Source organism: Scyliorhinus canicula, unplaced genomic scaffold, assembly GCF_902713615.1.
Source record: "Scyliorhinus canicula unplaced genomic scaffold, sScyCan1.1, whole genome shotgun sequence".
NCBI classification, from domain to species: Eukaryota; Metazoa; Chordata; class Chondrichthyes; order Carcharhiniformes; family Scyliorhinidae; genus Scyliorhinus; species Scyliorhinus canicula.
The window spans coordinates 60,617-86,988 of NW_024055806.1; the positions used below are offsets into that span (position 1 = coordinate 60,617).

The window sequence follows — 26,372 nt, forward strand, 5'->3', positions numbered from 1 at the left end:
GCATATTCTTACCTCTAATTATGTAACTTTGGGAAAAGGATACAGAAATAATGATTGAATATTGTATTTGGATTTCAGCCCATGGAGGAGGGAGAGTGTGTGGGACTCGGATTTACAGCTTTGGGGACAGAAGAGAGAAAAAAAATGTTCCACAGAAACTGGAATTATCTGTTCTCAATTTCTGTCTTGTACTGATAGTGTGACCTTTGTAAACTCCTTTTCCAGGGCATTAGGAGAGGATTTTCAGACAGGAAACACAAACTAAATATCACATTAAGATCTGAGAGTGTCACTCAATTGATCAGGACCTGAATATCCTCAGAATATAAATGTGAAATGAAAAATGTTTGTTCTTTTTTTAAAAATTTAGATTACCCAATTATATTATCCAATTAAGGGCAATTTAGTGTGACCAATCCACCTACTCTGCACATCTTTGGGTTGTGGGGGCGAAACCCACGCAGACACGGGGAGAATGTGCAAACTCCACACGGACAGTGACCCAGAGCCGGGATCGAACCTGGGACCTCAGCGCCGTGAGGCTGCTGTGCTAACCACTAGGCCACCGTGGTGCCCGAAAAATGTTTGTTCTGTTTGTGGGAAAATATTTCAAACATCAGTATGACTGGAAAAGTACCGAGATACACATGCACTTGAGTGAGTGTGTTCCAGTGAACTGACTGTGGAAAGAGTTTTAACCAGTTACAGCCTGAAAAAACACACCATCCACTAAGGGGAGAAACCATACACGTGGTCTGAGTGAGGACCAAGCTTCACTTGATTGCCTAAAGAGGAAACGGACAAAGACACTGACTCCATGGAGATACCGTTGAAACTGCAGGGTATGGTTTTCGCTTCGGGGGTTTCCAAAATGCGAGAGGTCCCGGGTTCATATCCCGGAGGACCCCTGCAAAGCACTTGACTGGGCAGGTGATGGTATAGTGGCATTGTCACTGGATGAGTAATACCGAGACCCAGCACAATTCTCTGGGAATGCAGGTTCAAACCCCACCCAGGCAGATGCTTCATTGTGGCTTGTATTTAAACTTGAATCCAATAAATCAGGGGCAGCACAGTAGCACAGTGGTTAACACAGTTGCTTCACATCTCCACTGTCCCAGGTTCAATTCCCACTTGGCTCACTGTCTGTGCGGAGACTGCACGTTCTCCTTGTTTCTGTGTGGGTTTAGTCCGGATCTCCGGTTTTCTCCCACTGTCCAAAGATGTGCAGGTTTGGTGGAGTGGCCATGCTAAATTGCCCTTAGTGTCCAAAAGGGTTAAGTGGGGGTTACGGGGATATAGTAGAGGTGTGGGCTTGAGAAGGGTACACTTTTAAAGGGCCAGTGCAGACTCGATGTGCCGAATGGCCTCTTTCTGCACTGTAAATTCGATGATTGTGGAAGTTGGATGTTCAACGGTTTAGTGAGAATTGGGTCAAAGGAGCAAAGGGTAAGTCTCACAGACATGATGAGCGCTGATAGAGCATGATAGGAGATAGCAGGAAAAGGGGGGAAAGACGTGAGTTCAGAATTTGCACAAGAAAGGTCTTCGAGAGAGTGTTATTGAGCGGTTTCGTGGAAGAGGAGCTGTAGAAGCAGCTGATCGGATTGTTTCAATGGGTGGGGTTTTCCAGCCCTTCCTGCTGGCTGGATCTTCCAGTCCCACAGATCTCTCAGTCTGCTGTTCCGGCTCATTGGTTGTGTCATTGGGTTCACTGTCGGCCTCTTGGGGTCTGTAGAAGAACTCCCGGAGCCTCATTCGCCTGATGAATTCCCTGGAGCGGAGAAACTACAACATCTTCTTTGTAGCCTTCAACAAGTCATCGATGAAGACGAACATCTTGCCAAGGCCATCCCTACTACTTTCCTTCAAAAAACCGCACTACCTCAGACCATTGATTGCAGCAAACTACCCAGCGTTCAGGAGAACAGCGACCATGACACCACACAATCCTGTCATTGCAACCTCTGCAAGACGAGCTAGATCATCAACATGGGTACCACCATTACACGTGAGAACACCACCCAACCAAGTATGCGGTATATACTTGTGCGACTTGGCCAATGTTATCGACCTCGTACGCTGCAGCAAAGGATGTCCTAAGGCGTAGTACGTTGGCGAGGCTATGCAGACGCTGCGACAATAGACGAACGGACATCGCGTAACAATTGCCAGGCAGGAATGTTCCCTTACAGTTGGGGAACACTTCAGCAGTCAAGGACATTCAGCCTCTCATCTTCGGGGAAGTGTTCTCCAAGGCGGCCTTCAGGACTCGCGACAAATCAGAATCGCCGAGCAGAAACTGATAGCCAAGTTCCGCACACATGAGTACGGCCTCAACCGGGACCATGGATCCATGTCCCATTACACGCGCTTGCAAAATCCTACCAACTGTCCTGGCTTGAGACAATTCACCCATCTTTAAGCTTTGATTATCCCTCTCTCCAGTCACACCATCTGGACCTGCAAAGACTTAATGACCTGCAAAGACTCGCATTCGAAGTACCATTTTGCATCATTGAAGTTTTCTACATATAGAACATACAGTGCAGAAGGAGGCCATTCAGCCCATCGAGTCTGCACTGACCCACTTCAGCCCTCACTTCCACCCTATCCCCGTAACCCAATAACCCCTCCTAACCTTTTTGGAAACTAAGGGCAATTTAGCATGGCCAATCCACCTAACCTGCACGTCTTTAGACTGTGGGAGGAAACCAGAGCACCCGGAGGAAACCCACGCAGACACAGGGAGAATGTGCAGACTCTGCACAGACAGTGACCCAGCGGGGAATCGAACCTGGGACCCTGGCGCTGTGAAGCCACAGTGCTATCCACGTGTGCTACCATGCTGCCCATGTGTGTTTGTGGAACCCACATCTTCATTCACTGAGGAAGGAGCTGTGCTCCAAAAGCCAGTGATTCAAAACAAACCTGTTGGACTTTAACCTGGTGTTGTAAGACTTCTTACTGTGCTCACCCCAGTCCAACGCCGGCATCTCCACATCATAAATTAGAAGCATTTAATGCTTCTGCCAATTTCAGATCAGACAACTTTCGTGCGTTAGATGAATGTGATAATCTCTACGCTACAGAAAAATCTGGAAGCACAGTACACAATGGACCTGTGCAACATTCAACTGCACAGCCTTGCTGCAGATTTCAATGGTTCAGCTGGGAGGCCAGGTCACTGATTACGTGAAGCCAGCTGTTCCTTTAAAACAGATGTCTCAACTTGTAAGACCATAAGATATAGAAATTATATTGAACTTTATTATTTGTTCAGCAAATATCTGACGTAACGATGCTCTCTGTTCAATCATTAATGCATCATTATCTTCCTATAAAAAAATTCCAATTTTACTTAAGACCTGTTTCATTATTCAATATTAAACATCAGTATATTTATGTGTTACATGTGACTTCATTTTGAATTGAATCGCTCGAGAGTCTTCACTCTGAATAACTCTGAAATATACACCATTGAATTGCAAACATGACTGACCAACAAAAGAACGCGTTTCACTGAGTAATTCAGATCCCCTGAATCTTTGTTGAGATTGTTGCTTTTAAACAAAGTAAAATATAGTTAAATGGAAGTGAATTGAGAATTATGTGTTGCTTATATTTGACCCCACTGTGTTTTGGTGTGAAACATTCTGCAGCCTAAATACTGTTCATGTATAAGAAAGGAGGGGTGACAGCAAATCCGCACTGAGCCTGGATTTCCTCATTTCTCTGAGTGACTTTTCCTGATTCTCTATCATCAAGGCCGAATCTTTCAAAAATGTGGTTCAGTTAAATCTCTGCTATTTCCTCAAATTCAGTTACAGTATTGTTTGTGTCTGTCTCTATGACCACACATTACCTTTAGACATGTTTCTGATGGTGATTAAAATATTAATCGGTGTCTACAAAGCCATTAAATTCTTTTGTGAACTGAGCAAACTGCCAAGATCCGCACTTTGTTTTTTCATGTTAGGAACGATCTGTCTGGACTGTACGCAGAACAATACTTTTCACTATACCTCGGTACACGTGATAATAAACCAATCCAATCAAAGAGACAGTTTCTTACTCGTCTTCAAATTGAAAAGTGTTCTTAAAAATTATCCATTCATGGGAGGTGGGCGTCACTGGCTGGGCCAGCATTTACTGCTCATTCCAATTGCCCTTGAACTGCGTGTCTTGTGAGGCTATTTCAGAGGGCACTTACAAATCAACCACAACATTGCTGTGAATCTGGAGTCACGTGTAGCCCAGGCCACGTCAGAAGAGCAGATTTCCTGAAGTACATTAGTGAACCAGATGGATTTTTACAACAATCGACAATGTTATCATCAGACTTAATTCGGGGCTTTTATTCAATTTCAATATCTGTCAAAGGCAGATTCTATCCCAGATCCCCAGAGCATTAACCTGGGTCTCTGGATTACTCGGCCAGTAATAATACAGGGCAGGACAGTGGTTAGAATTGCTGCCTCACAGCCCCAATGTCCTAGGTTCGATCCCAGCTCTGGGTCACTGTCAGTGTGTAGTTCCCGTACCAGCCTCCCCGAACAGGCACCGGAATGTGGCGACTAGGGGCTTTACACAGGAACTTCATTGAAGCCTACTTGTGACAATAAGCGATTTTCATTTCATTTTCACTGTCCATGTGTAGTTTGCGCATTCTCCCCGTGTTTGCGTGTGTTTCGCCCCCACAACCCAAAGATGTGCAGGGGAGGTGGATTGGCCATGATGAATTGCCCCTTAATTGGAAAAAAATAATTGGGTACTCTTAAAAAAAAAATTTTTAAACAATACCATTGCACCACTACCTAGCCCACATCTTCTTGACATGACATAATGTCTAATGTTGTCTTCTGTGATCTTGTCTTGCAATGATTCTACAGAACTGCTGGTGACTTTTAACACATTCTGATAGCTCTGCAGTTTCTGGAAACATTTTGGCTGATAGTGTTATTTTTTAAAACAAAGATCTGGTCTTTACAATACAATTACCTGATACAGCAATTCACTAATGATAATCAGTGTTCACTACTGAATAATCATGAATTTAATTATTGTTTTTTGCTATGAAATCAATACATAGTTAATATAGATAAGGTACAGAAGGTGAAATGGCTGCAGGAGCCACAAGGAGGGATAAAAGGGCTTCCTTGACCTTGTTACTGATGACAGTGAATGCACTATGAAAATAACAATTTTATAACTAAATGTGATCACACATGGTACTTACAGTTTCCTACATTACAACAGTGAATATGTTTCAAATGGACTCCATTGGCTTTAAAACACTGAGGTCCAGTGGTAGTGCGAGGTTTTATAAAAATGTACATTTATTCTAATTGTCGGCAAACGAGGATATATTACACTTGGTGTCCTCACCAATTTATTGGTAAAGGTTGAGTCTTAATTTTGTGTAATAACCATGGCGTTGGCACCATTTTGAATACTCTGTGAGCCTCCAGACACACCATAAGCACAATTATTTGTTGTAAAACACAGTGAGTTGTTGTGATTTGGAATACACTGTCTGTAAATGGTGGTCGGGCCTCATTGGACTGTCATTTGATATATTCCAAAAAAGAAAACAAAATAGTCGATCTCTGGGATTAAATGGTTCGCTGTACAAAGAGCTGGCACAGGGAAAATGGGCCAAATAGACTCCTCTGTGCTCTAGGAGCCTTGTGTACATGTAAAGGGAGTGGTAACAACCTGGAACCTGCTGCCAATGGGGGGGGGAGGAGATGCAGAGACGACAGAAGGATTTCAATTGGAAATTGGACAGGCACTGAGAGAAATAAACCTGCACAAATTTGGGGACAGGACAGGCCAACGGACAGACTGGCTTGCTCCACAGAGTGCCGACATGGTCTCAAAGGGCTGAATGGCCCCATTCCCCACCCTCCAGATACTGTGATCTCAGGAGAGAAATTCAGCTGCTCCAGTCTCTCAAACTAACAGGAGTCACTGATCTCTGGTGCCGTTCTAGCACAATGGTTAGCACTGTTGCTTCACAGCACCAGGGTCCCAAATTCAATTCCCGGTTTAGGTCACTGTCTGTGCGGAGTCTGCACGTTCTCCCCATGTCTGCGTGGGTTTCCTCCGGGTGCTCCAGTTTCCTACCACAAGTCCCAAAGGATGTGCTTGTGAGGTGAATTGGAAATTCTGAATTCTCCCTCAATGTACCCGAACATGCGTCAAAGAGTGTGGCGACTAGGGGATTTTCAGTTACTTCATTACAGTGTTAATGTAAGCCCACTTGTGACAATAATAAAGATCATTATTATTGTAAATGTCCTCTGCACCCTCTCGAAGAACTTCACATCTTTCTTAAAGTGTGGGGCCCATGTCTAGGGTTCTATTCAAGAGGGATAGAATTGAAAAGCATGGAGGAAATGTTCAGCTTGTTTAGAACGATGGTGAGACTACACTGGGAGCTCTGTCAACATTGGTGATCTCCATTTAGAAAAAGAAAATAGATGCACTGGATAAGGTGCAACAAAAGTTCATAATATACAGAACTGGGAGCATTTAACACTCATGATGTGGAGATGCCGACCATCAGGAGCATAGAGACACAGAGATCTGGGTGTGCAGGTCCACAGATACTTAAAAGTGGCAGCACAGGTGGAAATGGTGGTGAAGAAAGCAGACAGCATGCTTGCCTTCATTGGACAGGGTATCGAGTATAAAAACTCAAAAATTATGTTACAATTACATAGAATGTTGGTGAGGCCTCATTTGGAATACTGTGTCCCAATTCTGGTCACTGCACTACCAGAAGGACGTGGAGGCTTTGGGGAGAGTACAGAAGGTTTACGGGCAGCACGGTAGCATGGTGGTTAGCATAAATGCTTCACAGCTCCAGGGTCCCAGGTTCGATTCCCGGCTGGGTCACTGTCTGTGCGGAGTCTGTACGTCCTCCCCGTGTGTCCGTGGGTTTCCTCCGGGTGCTCCGGTTTCCTCCCACAGTCCAAAGATGTGCGGGTTAGGTGGATTGGCCATGCTAAATTGCACTTAGTGTCCTAAAAAGTAAGTTTGGGGGGGGGGGGGGGGTTTGTTGGGTTACGGGTATAGGGTGGATACGTGGGTTTGAGTAGGGTGATCATTTGCTCGGCACAACATCGAGGGCCGAAGGGCCTGTTCTGTGCTGTACTGTCTATGCCTGGTATGGAGGGTATTAGCTATGAGGAGAGATTTAATAAACTGGTATTGTTCTCCCCAGTGAGACGGAGGCTGAGGGGCGACCTGATAGAAGTTTATAAAATTATTAGGGGTATCGAAAGGGTGAACAGTTGGAGGCTTTTTCCCAGGGCTAAAATGACAATTACAAGGGGCCACAAATTCAAGGTGAGGGTGGAAAGGTTCAGTGGAGATGTGCGGGAAGAGTATTTTACACAGAGGGTGGTGGTGGCCTGGAATGCACTGCCAAGTGAGGTGGTTGAGGCAGAAATGTTAGCGACCTTTAAGACTTATCTGGATAGGCACATGAACAGATGGGGTATAGAAAGATACAGGCGGTTGGTCTAGATAGAATACGTGATCGGCGCAGGTTTGGAGGGCCGAAGGGCCTGTTCCTGTGCTGTATTGTTCTTTGTTCTATACAGGGCCTTGGCGAGGCTGTAGCTGGAATATTGTGAGCAGTTTTGGTCTCCTTATCGGAGGAAGGATGTTCTTGCTCGAGAGGAAGTGCAGCAAAGGTTTACCAGACTGATTCCTGGGATGGTGGGACTGACGTATGAGAGATTGAATCAGTTAGGATTGTATTCGCTGGAGTTCAGAAGAATGAGCGGGGATCTCATAGAAACCTATAATATTCTAACAGGACTTGAAAGATTTTCCCGATGGTCGGAGTGTACAGAACCAGAGGTCGCAGTCTGAGGATACGGGGTAGACCATTTAGGACAGAGATGAGGAGAAATTTCTTCAACCAGAGAATGGTGAGTCTGTGGAATTTGTTCCCACAGGAAATAGTTGAGGCCAATACATTGTATGTTTTCAGGGAACAGTTAGATATAGCACTTAGGGCGATGGTGATTAAAAGGATATGGAGGGGAAAACGGGATTGAGTCGAATGATAAGCTATGATCATAATGAATGGCAGAACAGGCGCGAAGGACCAAATGGTCTCATCCTGCTCCTATTTTCTATGTTTCTGTGTAATCACTTCCTACACTAAGAGCAGGTGAATGGCTTCTCCCCAGTGTGAACTCGCAGATGGCTCCGCAGGCTGGATGAAGCTCGGAATCTCTGCCCACACTGAGAACAGGTAAATGGCTTCTCCCCAGTGTGAACTTGCTGGTGTGTCTGCAGACTGGATGACTGAGTGAATCCCTCCCCACATTGAGAGCAGATGAACGGGCGCTCACCAGTGTGAACTCGCTGATGGATCCGCAGGTTGGGTAAATCACGGAATCCCTTCCCACACTGAGAGCAGGTGAATGGTCTCTCCCCAGTGTGAATTCGCTGGTGTCTCTGCAGGGCGGATGAATTAATGAATCCCTTCCCACACTGAGAGCAGGTGAATGGCCTCTCCCCAGTGTGAACTCGCTGATGTGTCTGCAGGCTGGATAACTGAGTGAATCGATTCCCACACTGAGAGCAGGTGAATGGCCTCTCCCCATTGTGGACTCGCTGGTGTGTCTGCAGGCTGGATAACTGAGTGAATCCCTTCCCACACTGAGAGCAGGTGAACGGCCTCTCCCCAGTGTGACTGCGTCGATGAATCTCCAGCTCAGATGGGAATCTGTATCCCTTCCCACAGTCCCCACATTTCCATGGTTTCTCTATGTTTTGGGTCTCCTCTTGTCTCTCCAGATTGGACTGTGTGAATCCCTTCCCACAGAGGGAGCAGGTGAATGGCTTCTCCCCAGTGTGAACTCGCTGATGTCTCGGCAGACTGGATAAATCACGGAATCCCTTCCCACACTGAGAGCAGGTGAATGGCTTTTCCCCAGTGTGAACTCGCTGGTGTCTCTGCAGGGTGGATGAATCAATGAATCTCTTCCCACACTGAGAGCAGGTGAATGGCCTCTCCCCAGTGTGAACCCGCTGGTGTGTCTGCAGGCTGGATAACTGAGTGAATCCCTTCCTACACTGAGAGCAGGTGAACGGCCTCTCCCCTGTGTGAACTCGCTGGTGTGTCTGCAGGCTGAATAACTGAGTGAATCCCTTCCCACACTGGGAGCAGGTGAATGGCTTCTCACCAGTGTGACTGCGTCGATGAGTCTCCAGCTCAGATGGGGATCTGTATCCCTTCCCACAGTCCCCACATTTCCACGGTTTCTCCATGTTTTGGGTCTCCTTGTGTCTCTCCAGATTGACAATCAGTGGAAGCCTTGTCTACACACAGAACATGTGCACTGTCTCTCCTCACTGTGAATGGTGTGATGCTTTTACAGGCTGTGTTGAAGCTCTTTGCACAGTCAGTTCACTGGAACACTCTCACTCGGGTGTGTGCTGTGTGGGTCTCGGTGCTTTTCCAGTCACATTCACATTTAAATCTTTTGAAGCCGACAGATTGGACAAACATTTCTCCTTCTTGCCGATGATATTCAGAGCCCGATGATATTCAGGTCAGAAGGAATCGAGTGAGATTGTCACATCGAGACGTGATGTTTGAGATTTCTGTCTATAATTCCTCCACTTCCAATATCCTTTAAAAACAATTTGCAAAAGTCATCATTTTTAGTGCAGGAAATGAATTCAGAACCGACAATTTTAGTTCCTATGGAACATTATTTCCTCTTTTGTTCTCCAAAAGCTGTAAATCCATATCCCACACAATCTAATATCTGTATCTAATATTCACCCACCCAATTCTCCTGAAGGTGCTGATTCATGTTGATTGACAGATCCAAGCTCAGCTCACTGCTTCCTGACCAGGACACAGAGATTAGAATAGGAGCAAGAGTAGGCCATTCGGCCCACCGAGTCTGCTCAACCATTCAATGAGATCCTTGGCCGATCTACCTCAGCACCATTTTCCCACACAATCCCATATTCCTCGATATCTACAATATCTAGAAACTTATCAATATTTGTCTTGAACATACCTGATGACTGAGGCTCCATATTCCTCTGGGGTAGAGAATTCCAAAGCTTCACCACATCCTCGAGTGAAGAGATCCCTCCTCATCTCAGCTTTCTCTCTATTTTCAAGCTTCACCACATCCTCGAGTGAAGAGATCCCTCCTCATCTCAGCTTTCTCTCTATTTTCCTACCTGGTCCCCATAACCCTTAACTCCACTGCCAATAAAATATCTGTCAAACTTGTGCTTCAATATATTCAATGACCCCCCAGATACAACTGGTCCCTGTGGAAGAGAAATCCAAAGACTAACAACCCTGAGGGAAGAGATGACCGGAAATCTATAACGTAGCTACAGTCTTATATTACAAAAGAAGAAATAATTATACATTTACGTTATTACAGAAAGGGAAATAAAATCTTAATCTGTACCATGTAACAACACGAGATATATCTCTGTCCATTATTTTTTTTTTAATAAACATTTTATGGTGGTATTTTTGGTATAGCAGCAACAACTAAATAAACAATATACATGAAACCATAAACATAGTGCAAAAGCTGTTTACCTTTCATACAGGTCCAACCCTTATTGACCTCCTGCTCTAATCTCAACCCCCCCCCCCCCCCCCCCCCCCCCACTGACGATTAATTTCCCACGAAGAAGTTGACAAATGGTTGCCACCTCCGGGTAAACCCCAACAGTGACCCTCTCACGGCGAACTTGATTTTCTCCAAACAGAAAGCTAGCCATGTCCAATAGTCAGGTCAAGAACTTCGGGGGCTTTGAGTCCCTCCAAGCTAATAGTATCCATCTCCGGGCTACCAGGGAAGCAAAGGCCACAACGTCTACCTCTTTCTCCTCCTTGATTCCCGGGTCTTCCAACACCCTGAAAATCGCCACCTCCGGACTCGGTGCAACCCTTGTTTTTATCACCGTGGACATGACATCCGAAAACCCCTGCCAGAATCCTCTAAGCTTCGGGCATGCCCAGAACATATGGACATGTTTGCAGGTCCTCCCGTACACCTGGCACACCTGTCTTCTACCCCAAAGAACTTGCTCATCCGGACAACTGTCATTGAGCCCGGTGAACAACCTTAAATTATATCAGGCTGAGCTTGGCACATGTTGCGGACACGTTGACTCTACTCAAAGCGTCTGCCCATAGACCATCTATCTCACCTCCCAGCTCCTTCTCCCACTTGCGCTTCAGCTCCTCGGTCTGCGTCTCCTCCAACCCCATAAGCTCCTTATAGAAGTCCGAGATGCTCCCCTCCCCTACCCACCCTCTGGAAATTACCCTATCGTGAATCCCCCTCAGCGGAGCGGGAAGGTTGACACCTCTTTACGTAGGAGGTCCCGCACCTGCAGACACCTGAATTAATTTCCCCTCGACAACCCAAACTTCTCCTCCAGCGCCCTCATACTCGGAAAGCTCCCCTCTATGAACAAAACCCCCATCCTCTCAATCTCCGCTCGCCGCCATAGCCGGAACCCCCCCCGTCCATATTCCCGAGGCAAACCGGTGATTATCACAGATTGGGGTCAAGACTGATGCTCCCACTGCTCCCACATGCCGCCTCCACTGGCCTCAAACTCTCCGGGCCGCCACCACCACTGGACTGGTGGAGTACCATGCCTGCAGGAACAGCAGAGATGCAGTTACCAACGCCCCCAGACTGGTGCCCCTACATGAAGCTGCCTCCGTCCGCATCCATGCCAACCGCTCCCCCACCACCCACTTCCTGATCATGGCTATATTAGCCGCCCAGTAATAGTTGCTAAAATTTGGCAGTGCCAGCCCGCCCTCTCCCTGACTCAGCTCAAGCATTACCTTCCTTACTCATGGGGTCTTGCCCACCCAGACAAAACCAGCGATCACTTTGTTGACCCGCTTAAAAATGGACCGCGGAATAAAGATGGGGAGACACTGAAATACAAATAGGAATCTAGGGAGGACTGTCACCTTCACCATTTGCACCCTCCCAGCCAGAGACAATGGAAGCACGTCCCATCTCCAAAAATCGTCCTTCATTTGGTCCACTAGCCGGGCCAGATTCAATTTATGCAGCCGGTCCCATTCCCGCGCCACCTGGATGACGAGGTACCAAAGGCTTCCCCCTACTAACCTAAATGGCAGCTCTCCCAGTCGCCTCTCCTGTCCCCTCGCCTGGACCACAAACATCTCACTCTTTCCTATATTTAGCTCATACCCCGTAAACTGGTCAAAATCCTCATGATTTCTTCCAGCACCTCTATTGGGTCCGGAATGTACAGAAGCAGGTCATCCGCAAAGAGCGAAACGCTGTTCTCCACGCCGCCCCCCCAGGACCAGCCCCCTGAGGCTCTCATAGGAATTGCCAACGGCTCTATAGCTAGCGCAAACAACAACGGGGAAGGGGGCATCCCTGCCTCGTCCCCCGGTGCAGTCTAAAATAGCCCGATATTGTCCTATTCATCCGTAAACGTGCCACAGGAGCCTGATATAGCAACCTGACCCTGTCAATACAGCCCCCGCCCGAATCCGAACCGTCCCAGTATAACCCACAGGTAATCACGTTCTACCCAATCAAAAGCCTTTTCTGCATCCATTGCGATCACTACCTCCACCTCCCTACCTTCCGGGGGCACCATGATCACGTCTAACAGCTTTCTTACGTTGGCCACCAGCTGCCTGCCCTTAACAAACCCCGTCTGGTCCTCCCCAATAACGTCCGGGACACAATCCTCGATCCTGGAAGACACTGGAAGCAATTTGGCATATACATTCAACAGGAAGATCCACAGGATCCACACAGCTCCGGGTTCTTGTCCCACTTAAGAATCAGCGAAATCGTAGCCTGTTACATCGTCAGGAGCAGCACCCCTCTTTCCCTTGCCTCATTGATCATCCTCAACAACACCGGCCCCAATATCCCCGAGAACGTTTTATGAAACTCCACTGGTTACCCATCCGGACACGGGGCCTTACCCGCCTGCATGGCCTTCAAGCCGTCCACTATCTCCTCCAGCCCGATTGGGGCCCCCAGCCCTTCTACCCACTCCCCATCCACCTTTGGGAAATTCAGCCCCTCCAAGAAGTGCCTCATCCCCTCCGGCCCCGTAGGGGGTTCCGACCGGGACAGCCTGCTGTAAAAATCCCTAAACGCCTTATTCACCCCGACTGAATCACCAACCAGGTTCCCATTTTTGTCCTTTACTTTCCCTATCTCCCTAGCTGTCTCCCTTTTCCTAGGTTGCTGATCAGCCTAGTTGGGGGCTCATCCCCTTTTTTAGGCCTGCCTCCAACCCATACTCCGCGCCTCAACTGGTCCGTCCCCAGGCAGCCCTTGCCACCAATCTCCTCTCTGTCCCTCAACCCAAGTCCACTCCCTCGTCAGCAGACCATTCACCCACTCTGGTAACAGAACCCTGTAACCCAACCCCTTAACTAAACCAAACATATGCCCCCCCCCCCCCCCACTGCGCTTCCAAGAGCTAGCCGGCCCAGCTAGCTTGGAGCCCTCATCCCTGGCGCCGGACAGTCTCCCACCTATTGTTCCCCCCCACCCCTCACTCTCACAAACTCCAACATCAAACAATCGCCACACAATTGCCCAACAGAAAAACACCAAGATCAAAACAAGCACACCTCCATCTCCCAAAAGTGCAAATGAAAACCTTAACTCTCTCAGCTCTACCGCTGGTTCCAAATCAATGCAAAAGGCATCACAAATATCTTTCATAAAAAGCAAAATGAGAAACTTTTAAACAAAAACAGAGAAACAAAAAGAAAAAACAAAAACATGAACGTTGCAGCCAAGTTCAAAAGTTCTCAATCCACCACCAGCCCTTTCTTTTTCGCGAAATCCAATGCGTCCTCAGCCGACTCGAAGTAGAAGTGCTGATCCTCATGCGCGACCCAGAGACGGGCTGGGTATAACAGTCCAAACATCACCTTTTTCTTAAAAAGGATCAACCTAATCTGGCTGAAGCCTGCTCTTTACCTGGCCACCTCCACACTCAAGTCCTGGTAAACGTGCAGGATGCTATTGTCCCACTTACAGCTCCGTGTCTGCTTGGCCCATTGTAGAATGTGCTCCTTATCCGAGAACCTGTGGAATCTCACCACCATTGCCCTTGGGGGGGTCTCCCATTCACGGCTTCCTCGCGAGTGCTCTGTGAGCCCTGTCGACCTCCAAGTGCCGGAAGAATGCCCCATCCCCCAACAGCATCTCAAACATGTCTGCGACGTATTCCCCAGCATCCGTTCCTTCAGACCCCTCTGGGAGCCCGACGATTCTTAGGTTCTGCTGGCGGGACCTATTCTCTAGGTCATCCACCTTCTCCAGGAGCTTCTTCTGCTGGTCTCTCAGCATCCCCACCTCCAGCTCCATCGTAGTCTGATGGTCCTCCTGCTCAGCCAGTGCTTTCTCTACCTTCTGGATTGGCCAAACCTGGGCATCCAATCTATGCTCCAACCACTCAATTGACTCTTTTCGGGGCGGGTTTAGCACAGAGCTAAATCGCTAGCTTTTAAAGCAGACCAAGGCAGGCCAGCAGCACGGTTCGATTCTCGTAACAGCATCCCCGAACAGGCGCCGGAATGTGGCGACTAGGGGCTTTTCATAGTAACTTCATTTGAAGCCTACTTGTGACAATAAGCGATTTTCTTTCTTCTCTTTCTTATCGGGTCCAAGCAGTCTCATTTCTGCGTAGCAAAGCCTTCCTGAATGACTTGCATCAGGTGCTCCTTAGACTGCTGGGTCGGCAAGGCAGAGGTCCAAACCTCTGCCATGCTGTCTCCTGTTGCAGCTACAGCCCAAGCCTTTTCTGTCTTATTGTTTCTGCCCTTAAGAGCACTTTTAGTCCTTCTCTCCAAGCACCGAAGTGGGAATTCAGCAAACAATTGCCACGAACATCCGTTTTACAATTCGAGTCCGGTAGAAAATCGGGGGAAAAGGTCCAAAAGTCGGACCAGAGAGGGAGCCACCAAATGTGCGACTTACTCTTTCATAGCCGCCACCGGAAGTCTCTGTCCATTATTAATTTAATGTCCCCTGAAACGTCAGCCATCTCCTGGGGAACCCACCCCGTTAATTATGACAATTAGGAAAGAGACAATCATTTTTTTAAATAAATTCAGAGTAACCAATTATTTTTTTCCAATTAAAGTGTAATTTAGCTTGGCAAAACCACCTACCCTGCACATCTTTGGGTTGTGGAGCTGAGACCCACGCAGACACGGGGAGAACGTGCTAACACCACACGGACAGTGATACGGGGCTGGGATCAAACCCAGGTCCTGCGTGCGTGAGGCAGCAGTGCTAACCGCTGGGCCATCAGAGACCATTCTTTTAGTCAGACAAATAAATGCGCCATCCTGTTAAGGAGATGGGTGGGAGGAGTTCGAAACACCTTGTGGAGCTGCGAACCTGAATTTTTAAAAATTCTCCCAATTAAGAGGCAATTTAGCGTGGTTCCAGTTTGGGCTCAAATCATCAATGAGGATTCAGATCTCTGGGAAGGAAGGAAACTCTGGCAGGTGGGCGGGGAGGATTCACAAACACCAGCTGGAGGCCCAGGCAGAGGAGAGGAAGGAAATAAACTGAGAGCGGAGGAAAGAAATGGTGCAGATAGTGAGATGGGTTTGGATTTCAGCCCAGGGAGAAGGGAGAGTGTGTGGGACCAGGAAAAAGTTCAAGAGAAACTAGAATTTTCTGTTCAGAATTTCTATCCTGGACTGACAGTGATGGCTTTTGGATTTTTTTAATTAAAGAAAAAGTACATTTAGAGCACCCAATTCATGAGGTGTTGAAGGCAGTTGTCAGGGAGGTTCTAAAAGCGGTGGTGAGGTGATCACGTTTAAGGCTAGGGTGGATAAAGAGGCGAGGTTGAAGCAGCAGAGTGTAATAGCTGAGATGCTGGAGGTAGATAGGAGTTATGCAGAAGATGGTGCCCAGCGAAGTTGGAAAAGAGGAAGGAACTACAGGCAAGCTTTGACATACAGTCTTCCTCGGAACGAGCTCCGAAAGCTATGGATTCAAAACAAACATGTTGGACTTTAACCTGGTGTAGTAAGACTTCTTACTGTGCTCACCCCAGTCCAACGCTGGCATCTCCATATCATGGCTACCAATGTGATTGGTATAATTAGTCTCATATTTAACCCAGAATGGTCATTAAATGTTTCCCAGTCACTCTGATATCTGAAATCTTTGCCCACAGACAGAACAGACAAACCATTTTACCTCCTAATGATATTCAGATCCTGATGAATCGAGTGACTCAGTCAGATGATGATGTGATGTTTGGTTTGAAGTTCCCGTCAGTAAATCCTCCTGTTTCTACAGGAATTTCCAAACTCCTTTCACTCTCAGCCCAGGAGAGAAATTCACAAGATTCTCTCTTCCGGCTTCCGGGTCCAAGACGGCCGCGCATGCGCCTGCTGCATATCGCCCCTAAACAGATGACAGCCGTTAACAGGGGCCGATCAGAGAGAAAAACACCGATGCGGCAGCCCCATTCGGTACAAACACCGAAATGTATCAAAAGTGCCGGCACCAATTTCTCACCCAGAGCAACGTAATGGAATAATGGCGGATGAGACTACCCGGAATGCCAGGCGCGGATGCATACGCCCTATCTCCAGCACAGAAGCCGGAACGCGCAGGCGTCAGAATGCCCCACCCCCGGAAGTCGTCTCTCTGTGCGGAGCATGCGCGGTGTTGCTCCGGGCTGAGCGCAGTCGCAGTGCTCCCAGAGGTTGAATGAGAGCCGCCGCGAGCGGGGACAATGGTGGAACCCAAACCCCCCAATAAGACCCATTGGATTTATTGTCACTCTGCAGACAGGAGCTGAAGAACTGAACCCAGGCAGAGGGAGGGAGAAAACTGGGAGTGGAGGAAAAAGATGGTGATATGGGTTTGGATTTCAGCCCAGGGAGAGGGAGAGTGTGTGGGACGGGGATTTACAGCTTTGGGGGAACAAGAGAGGAAAAAATGTTCCAGAGAAACTAGAATTGTCTGTTCAGAATTTCTATCCTGGACTGACAGTGATGGCTTTTGTAAACTCCTTTTACAGGATATTGGATGTGAAGGATTGGCCGACAGAAAACTCAAACCAAATATCACATTGAAATCTGACAGCCACTTGATTCATCAGCAGCTGAATATCATCAGTCTTTGAATATGGAAGGAGAAATGTTTGTTCTGCTTCAGCAGTGTGACTGCAAAAGCACCGATGCGCACACACCCAAGTGAGAGTGTTCCAATGAACTAACTATGGAGAGAGCTTCAACCAGTTGCACAGCCTCAACAAAAAGTAATGCACCATTCACTGCACAAAGAAATTATACGCATGTTTTGTGTGTGGACAATGCTTCAACCGGGAGAGACATGAGGACACCCTCACCATGGAGAAACCGTGGAAATGTGCGGGCTGTGGGAAGGGATTCACCCATTCATACAACCTTCTGACACACCAGCGAGTTTACACTGAGGAGAGGCCATTCACCTGCCCACTGTGTGGGAAGGAATTCACTCGGTCATCCCACATTGTGACTCATCAGCTTGTTCACACTGATAAGAGACCATTTACATTTCCTGACTGAGAAGAGTTTTAAATGTAAAAAGGATCTGCTGACACATCAATGTATTCACACTGGGGAGAGATCGTTCGCCTGCTCTGACTGTGGGAAGAGATTCATTAATTCATCCAACCTTCTGATTCACCAGCAACTTCATACAGGGGATAGACTGTTCACCTGCTCTGACTGTGGAAAGGGATTCATTAATACATCCAAACTTCTGATACACCAGCAACTTCATACAGGGGACAGGCCGTTGACCTGTACTGAAAGTGGGAAAGGATTCACACGTTCATACAAGCTTCTGACATATCAGCAGGTTCACAGTGAGCAGAGACAGTTCACTTGCTCAGTATGTGGGAAGGGATTCACTCGTTCATCCAACCTATTGAATCACCAGCGAGTTCACACTGGGGAAAGGCCGTTCACCTGTACAGTATGTGGGAAGAGATTCAGTCAGTCATCTAACCTGCTCACACACCAGAGAGTTCACACTGGGGAGAGGCCGTTTACCTGCTCCATATGTGGAAGGAATTTTCTCAATAATCTTATCTTCTGAAACACCATCGCATTCACACTGGGGAGAGGCTATTCAACTGTAATGTCTGTGGAAAGAGATTTACTCAGTCATCCCACCTGCTAACACACCAGCGAGTTCACAAGCGGCTACAAGGTTTAGATTATACCCTTATTGATGCTGTTAGTCATGTCCAGGACACTGAATAATGTTCAGTCTGACTGTCTTAATCTGCTGATGAGGTTTATTATTCTGAATAAATGTGAAGTAAATCAGCTTTGTTTGAAACGTTGTTGCAGATTTTTATCTTTCCCACCTGAGTGTTTAACATCACCTGTCTGGAGCTCAGAAGGGACAATCTGGGGAGGATCACATGGCAGGAACAGAACTTCAGCCTGGACACAGTCCTTCAGGGTCACACTGAGAGGGACAAATGAAACGTTGGTCTTTCTCATCTCGCTTCACTGACAGCAAAGTCGCCGTGTGGTTAATCCTGAGGCATGTAAGAAATGTGTTCCAACCACTCTCTTCCATGGTTCAGAGTCTCCTTTACAACTGTGTTTAGAGTCAGGAAGAACAAAGGTAAATGCCTGAAATGTGCTATTAAATCTAAGATTGGTGTAAAACTGTGATGTTCTTGATTGAATGTAAAACAGCTGGTTCCAGACTGAAAATGTGTGTGTGACAGTCACAATGAATTAATTGAATAGAAACCTACTTAAAATTGATTGGTTTAAGTCTGCGTTAAAATAGCAGCTGTTAACTGCTGCGACAATTAGACAACAGTTTCATTCCTGGATAAAGAAGGAGCTCCAGTGTGTGTCCAAGAATTCCCAGTTTTATTGATGTGTGCTTCCCATATTCTTTCCTTTTAAATAAACCTCAGCCCTACGGGCCTTTAACAATTATCAACATACCAGAGAAAAGATCAGAGCTGTATCTGCCCCTTTAACTGGGAGCTGAACATTGTCAGAGCCCCGACTGTCCCTTTAAGAATGAGTGATGTGTTCAGCTGAAGATTCCTATTGGCTGTTTTCTGAGTGGTCTCCTTATTCTGATCATTCTCAGTGATCCTCGGGATTGTGAAGCTGCTCTCCTGTCTCTCATTCAGATCTCTGTTCTCTCTCAGATTCTCACTTCACCTCTCTCCATTATCACACTCACGTCATTTCACATACCTCCCACCTCTCTATCTTTCTCGCAGACATTCACTCCTTTAACCTTTCTATTTCAGAGAGCGCCTAAACTCACTTAATTTCCCTCTCTGAAGAAGCACCGAACACACTGAACCTCTCCTCCAACATCTCATTTATGGAGACTCAATCCTTTCTCTATCTTCCACTTTCTCTCTGATTGGCCCTGACTCACTTTTAATCTCCTATTTTCTAATAACCCTTTGAGGAAAATTTAATTTAGTATAATGTCCCCATATTTCTCCCAGTTATAATCCTCAGTCCATCTTCCAACTCAGTGAATAAGTAAAAAATCTAAATAACCTCCTATTTTGATGTTTAAAATGAGAATGGATGTGAATGTAATGCTGAGAGCGGCAGCAATCTGTGTGGGTGTTCTTGATGCTGTCAGAGTGAGTTCACCCTCACAGGCAGGAAGACTGTTCACGGTGATAACATGAAACTGACGCCTGCTGTTTAATTCTCAGTTAACACAACTTCCTGTTTCTCTGCTGCCGGTTCCAAACCGCACATCTCACTTCTGAGCAGAAAATAAATGCAGAGACCACAATCTGGGGGGACCATCTGTCAGTGTGGCTTATATCTGCCCCCAGAGTCAGGGCAGAATCACACAGATCACATTGTGGTGACATTTACAAATGAGCCGGTTATTTCTGTAAGAAGTCTTACAACACCAGGTTACATTCCAACAGGTTTGTTTCAAACTCGAGCTTTTGGAGCACTGCTCCTTCCTCAGGTGAATGGAGAGGTATGTTCCAGAACATACATATAGACAAAGTCAAAGATGCCAGACAATGCTTGGAATGCGAGCATTTGCGGGTAATCAAATCTTTACAGATCCAGAGATAGGAGTAATCCCAGGTTAAAGAGATGTGAATTTTCTCAAACCAGGACAGTTGGTAGGATTTTGAAAGTCCAGGCCAGATCGTGGGGGGGTGAATGTAATGCGACATGAATCCAAGATCCAGTCGGGGAACACTTCAGCAGTCAAGGGCATTCAGCCTCTGATTCCGGTAGCGTTCTCCAAGGCGTTCTTCAGGACGCGCGACAACTCAGAATTGCCGAGCAGAAACTTATAGCCAAGGCCTCAACCGGGATCTTGGATTCATGTCGCATTACATCCACCCCCCACCATCTGGCCTGGACTTGCAAAATCCTACCAACTGTCCAAATGCTTGTATTCCAAACATTGTCTGGCATCTCTGACTTTGTCTATATATATGTTCTGGAACATATCTCTTCATTCAGCTGAGAAAGGAGCAGTGTTCCGAAAGCTCGTGTTTGAAACAAACCTGTTGGACTTTAACCTGGTGTAGTAAGGCTTCTTACTATGCTCACCCCAGTCCAACGCCGGCATCTCCACATCCCGCTTATTTCTGTTCAGAGTCTCCATTCCCGGACAGAACCGGCTGTGTCTGTGATCAGTCACTGAGTTCCCTCTGCTCTCTGTAGCTGGGAACTGATAACCTGCTCCCTTATATTTTATATCATTCTTTCTGTGTTACTTGTTTCCTCTATTCTCAACTTTCCTTTTTTAAATCTCTCAGTTCTTCTCTCAGTCTCTCTCCTTTCCTCTGTATCTCAATCTCTGTATATTCCTATTCAATGAGGTGTTCAAATCATGAAGTGTTTGTGATAGATTGAAGAAGGAAAAAGCGGGAGAAAAACAGTAAATGTTGGAAAAACTCAGCCGTTCTGGCAGCATCGGTACTGAGAGAAACAGAGTTAACGTTTCGAGTCCCTGTGACTCAGAGCAGGAGAAACAGGGATTGTCCCTCTGAGATCAGGGAAAGTGAAGGGGAGATTTAACAGAGGTGTTTAAAATGGGGAAGGATTTGTGATCATGTCGATGGGGAGAAACTGTTTCCCAGAGCAGGAGGGTTTTGTACCAGAGGTCACAGAGATTTAAGATATTTGGCAACAGAACCCAAGGGGGTGATGAGGAGAATTGTTTTTACACAATGATGTGATGTGATCTGGAATTCACACTGACAGGCTGCTGGAAGCAGATTTACAGTAACTTTCAAAGAGAGTAACACTTGCAGAGGGTAAATTGGCAGTGTTATGGTTAATGGGGTTAATTGGACAGTTCATTCATCTTTGTCACAGTCTAAATTTTCTCTAACTGATGTTTTGACATTTGATCTTTTCAATCAAAATGTGTCTCAAAGAAATTAAAACTAATTTTGATGAGCTGTCAGATACATTTCCTGTGTGACTGTGTAACTCGGGAACTATGAGAAGGAACTGAATATTTTCAGTTCCTCTAACAGATGTACCTCAGATATCAGAAATCTCTGGAGTTCCCCAAGTCCTCATTGCTGTCCCCTTGGGTATAACAGCTCTCAGTCAGGTGGAGTCAGTCACACGTGTCTCTGTCATGTTTCCATTCCTATGTTATCACACACCTCCCAGTGACACTCACCACAACACAGAAACCTCAAAATACCATTACTTCCTTACACTTTGTCCTCCTATTACAGGGATATTTGTTGGGCCTTTTGTCTCAATTAATGTCAGTTTACCTGCAGGTACAATGACCTCAGAGACACTGGAACCAGACGTTGTTTATTATACCCGACTCCATTCAGCCCAGAACCTGAAGTGGTAACAGACACCAGAATTGGAATAAAAGGCAGTTTATTGTCTAATAAAGGGGTGGCATGGTGGCCTAGTGCTGAGCACTAGATCCTAGAATTTACAGTGCAGAAGGAGGCCATTCGGCCCATCAGGTCTGCACAGGCCCATGGAAAGATCACCCTATCTAAGCCCACACCTCCCCCTATACCCGTAACCCAGTAACCCCATCTAACCTTTTTTTGACACTAAGGGCAATTTAGCATGGCCAATCCACCTAACCTGTACATCTTTGGACTGTGGGAAGAAACTGGAGCACCCGGAGGAAACCCATGTAGACACGGGAGAACATGCAGACTCCGCACAGACATTGACCCAAGACGGGAATTGAACCGGGGATTCTGGAGCTGTTAAGCAACTGTGCTACTCGTGGTGCTAAGGTCCCGATTTCGATCCTTGCCCTGGGTCACTGTCAGTGTGGTGTCTGCACATTCTCCATGAGTCTGCGTGTGTCTCACCCCACAACCTGAAGATGTGCAGTGTAGGTGGATTGGTCACACTAATTGCCCCTTAATTGGAAAAAAAATGAATTGGGTACTCTGAATTTATTTTTTTAAGGTTATTGTCTAATGGGACAAATCAACACACACCAGAAGTGGATTATATTATGTTGTCAACAAACCATGACTACTTCACTATTATTTGAAAACCAAATTTAGTTATGATTTTCTAGATTCTCACTGTATTATCATTACATTGGATCCAATGATGTGTTCACCTCACACACCACAGCCTGATTCTTATTATGGGAACAGAGACTGTGATTGTTACTCTCAAAGTGAGTGAATCCTTTGCTGTTTCTCCTCTGGGCCCCATCTCCACTATTATTGTCTGATTGTCCCACTGAGACTCTCACTGTTATTATTGGACAATCAGCGAGTCAGCCTGAGCCTGTGGCCGCTCTCACCATCTGGAACCGTCACAATGCCCGGGTAATTGACGGCAGCTCATGAATCACTTTCGCAGAGTATTAGAAGTGAAGGAATTTCAGTCAGGAAATTCAAACTAAACATCACATCAGGATCTACACTCACCAAAACATTCGTAACACAAATATCATGGGAGTTTGAAGATGGAAGGAAGATGCACCGCTCAAACTGGGGAGAAACCGTACATGTGTTTCTGTGTGTGGACAAAGCTTCAGTCGATCATTTGGCCTTTCGAAACATAAATGCAGTCACACCGGGGAAAAACCATGGGAATGTAAGGATTGTGGGAAGGGATTCAATTATCCATCCAAGTTGAAAATCTATGAGCGCACTCACACTGTGGAGAGACCGTTCACCTGCTTCGAGTGTGGGAAGGTTTCACACACTCATACCACTTGCAGACACACAACACATTCATGCTGGGGAGAGGCCATTCACCTGTTCGCAGGTGTGGGAAAGGATTTGCTCATGTCCTCCAATCTGCTGAGACACCAGCGAGTTCACACTGGGAGAGGACCATTTAATGTCCAGACTGGGAAGTGTTATAAAGTTCTGGGAGCTGATGTCCCATCAATGTGTTCACAAACCGAGGAGAGGCCGATCAGGTGCTTTCACTGTGGGACTGGGTTCAGACGATCACCTGACCCTCTCTGTACATAAGCGAGTCACACTGGGGAGAGACCATTTAAATGTCCAGAATGTGAGAAGTGTTATAAAGTTCTGGGGAATTGATATCTCATCACCGTGTTCATACTGATGAGAGAACGTTCAGGAGCTCTCACTGTGGAAGTGGATTCAGCGTCATCGGACCTCACTGTACACCAGCGAGTTCACACCGGGGAGAAGCCGTTCACCTGCTCCGAGTGTAGGGAAGGGGATTCGCTCATTATCCAAACTGCTGATGCACCAGCAAGTTCACAAGTAACTTCAGTGATTGGTTGCTGTTAATCACATCCTGGACTGGAACATGTTCACTGGGGTCAATTGCCTCTGGAGTTTATAAACTCTACTCTAGTCACAAGGATTAAATTCTGAATACAAATCAAGTCAAATCAGTTTGTTCGGGACTTCCGGTGACGGCGGGGCGGAGGCAGCTGCTCGTTGGAGGGCTCCCATTCGGGGATTGACCGCCCGGTCCCTCAGGGCAGCGAAGGTTGTGAAGGACAGGAGAAAGCACAGGGAATGGGATATGTCGAGACCAGTAAAAACAACGGCTGTCAAACAGCTGAAGAGTCTGTCAGGGCGTAGAAAGGTCACCCACGGGTCACCAAGGAAAATGGAGGCTGGAGCACCAGGGGAGGCCGCATTGCTTACGGCTGAAGAAATAGCTAAGGTGATGGCTGCGGAATTTGAAAGGCAGTTTACAAAATACATGGAGACAATGAGGAAGGAGATGAGGGAGGTTTTGAGTGTGCTGGTGGAGGAGGCGATTTCCCCGGTGATGACGGCGGTGGCAGGTGCAGTGGCGGAGATGCGGGAGCAAGGGGAGGCGCTGAAGGAAGTGGAGGAGACATTATTGCAGAACAGTGATCAACTTACCTCGATGGGGAAGGAGATGCGGAAGGTGCTGGAGATTAACAAGGATCTGCGAGGGAAAAATGGAAGACCTGGAAAACTGATCCAGGCGACAATTTGAGGATTGTGAGGCTGCCCGAAGGAGTTGAAGGGCCGAGGCCAACTGAGTATTTTGCTGCGATGCTGGCAAAACTATTGAGGGTGGGGGAGGATCCCTCCCGATATGAACTGGATCGGGCTCATCTGTCGTGGAAGCCTATACCAAAGGCGAGTGAGCCGCCAAGGGTAGTGACTCTGTGCTTCCGTAGGTACAGTGTGAAGGAGAAGGTCCTGTCCTGGGCCAAGCAGAAGCGGGTGGTGCAGTGGGCTGGAGATGGTATACATGTTTACCAGGACTTTACAGTGGAGCTGGCGAGGAGGCGGGCTGCTTTCAACCGGGTGAAGAGGGCACTGTACATTAGCAAGGTGCAGTGCGGCATTGTATATCCAGCGAAGCTAAGGGTGACTTGCAAGCTCAAGGACTTTTACTTTGGAACGGCGGAAGCAACGGAGGAGTTTGCGAAGGCAGAAGGACTGTGGCAGAACTGAGAAATTGAGAAATGGCCATGTGCCGATGTAACCTCATGACTGCATTTTCTTCCTTTTTTTTGTTTCACTGCGTGTAAGTGTATGGGCTAAAGGAGCCGATGTTGTATATATTTGGACAAGGGAAGTGATGCGACTTTCACTCAAAGTGAGGGCTCTTTGGGGTGTAGGTGGATATGCGGGGTGTGTCTGCTAAAAGGGGATTTCTGGGCTTTCCTAGGACCGGGCAAGGGGAAAGGGACCCAGGCGGGGGCCTCCTCATTGGCCGGTTTAAAGCCGGCCAGTGAACGGCAGTGAGATGGGGGAGGGGCTGCGGCCACCAGAGCCTGGCCGAACAGGGTCCGAGTGGTCTAGCCGGTGTGTAAAGTTGGGGGCAAGGAACCGAGATTGGGGGAGGAGTTTTACAAGAGGCAGTGGACGGGAGGATTTTGGGGGGGGGGGGGGGGGCGGTTTACAACTCTTGGGTATCACGTACGGCACTTTCAGAGGTTGGATGGTGTTGAGTGTAAGGGTGGGGGGGCGTGGACTCGATGATGACCATGGGCGTTCCGGACTCCTTTTTTCTTCTTCTCCTTTGTTTTTTGTTTCCACCGTGGGAGGGTTTTTTTTATTGGATGCTTATATTGACAGGTGGGCCGTTGTTTGGGGTGGTGGGAGGATGGGATCGTTGTTATTGTTAAGAGGATTGATTTTGTATTTGTTACCGTTTAGTGTCTGTGGGTGGGGTGTAAATTTTGAGGGAAAATGTGAAAATGGAGAATAAAAAACATTTATAAAACAAAAATCAGTTTGTGTTAAACAAAGCGTGTTGTGTCTTTTTAATATCGGTAACACAAGTTAGTTCCTTTTGAAGGTCTCTTCTCCCCATCTCCTCCATCCTCACCTCCAACAACAACTATGAGGGGCTCATGGAGCTTCTTTCTCACTGAGACTGAGTCAATCCGATCAGCTGCCTCTGCTGCTTCCCTCCACTAACCTACCGGACCAAACTGTCTCCAAAGTACATTTTTGTCAAGTTCTGAACTTACATCTTCTCCATTTTTTTTCTCCTACTTCCTGTCAGATCTCACCTTGTCCATGAGGACCCCCCCCCATTCTGCTCCATTGATAATTCCCACAAACCTGCTGGCATCCCAACTTCTCCATGTGAACCGATATTGGGAACAGCTCTCTCTCTGCTGTACGGTCTCTCTCAGCATTAAATCCACTGTCATCATCGATCCTAAAAAAACACTTGGCTCTCCTACCTTTGTAAATACTCCTCCATCTCCAATCTCCCTGTGGTGAATCACAATAGCGTAATTCACACTGTATTACACATGTTGTACTATGTCTCTGTAAGCTCGGCACACGAGCAGTTGCCGCTGCTCTGCCACTAAGGGGAGATG

General features: G+C 47.0%; 1 protein-coding gene across 1 annotated transcript in view; it reads right to left on the bottom strand.

Moving 5' to 3' along the window:
- Nucleotides 1-8,046: 8,046 nt before the first annotated feature.
- The window catches only part of LOC119961094 (gastrula zinc finger protein XlCGF57.1-like), a 29,804-nt gene continuing 11,478 nt past the window's right edge, over nucleotides 8,047-26,372 (bottom strand). Inside the window, exons 3-4 of the mRNA XM_038788574.1 lie at nucleotides 25,881-25,889; nucleotides 8,047-9,157 (exon numbers count right to left, since the gene is read on the bottom strand). Of these exons, the coding sequence (XP_038644502.1) occupies nucleotides 8,182-9,157; nucleotides 25,881-25,889 (985 nt within the window). The 3' untranslated portion in view covers nucleotides 8,047-8,181. The remainder of the gene's footprint in view (nucleotides 9,158-25,880; nucleotides 25,890-26,372) is intronic.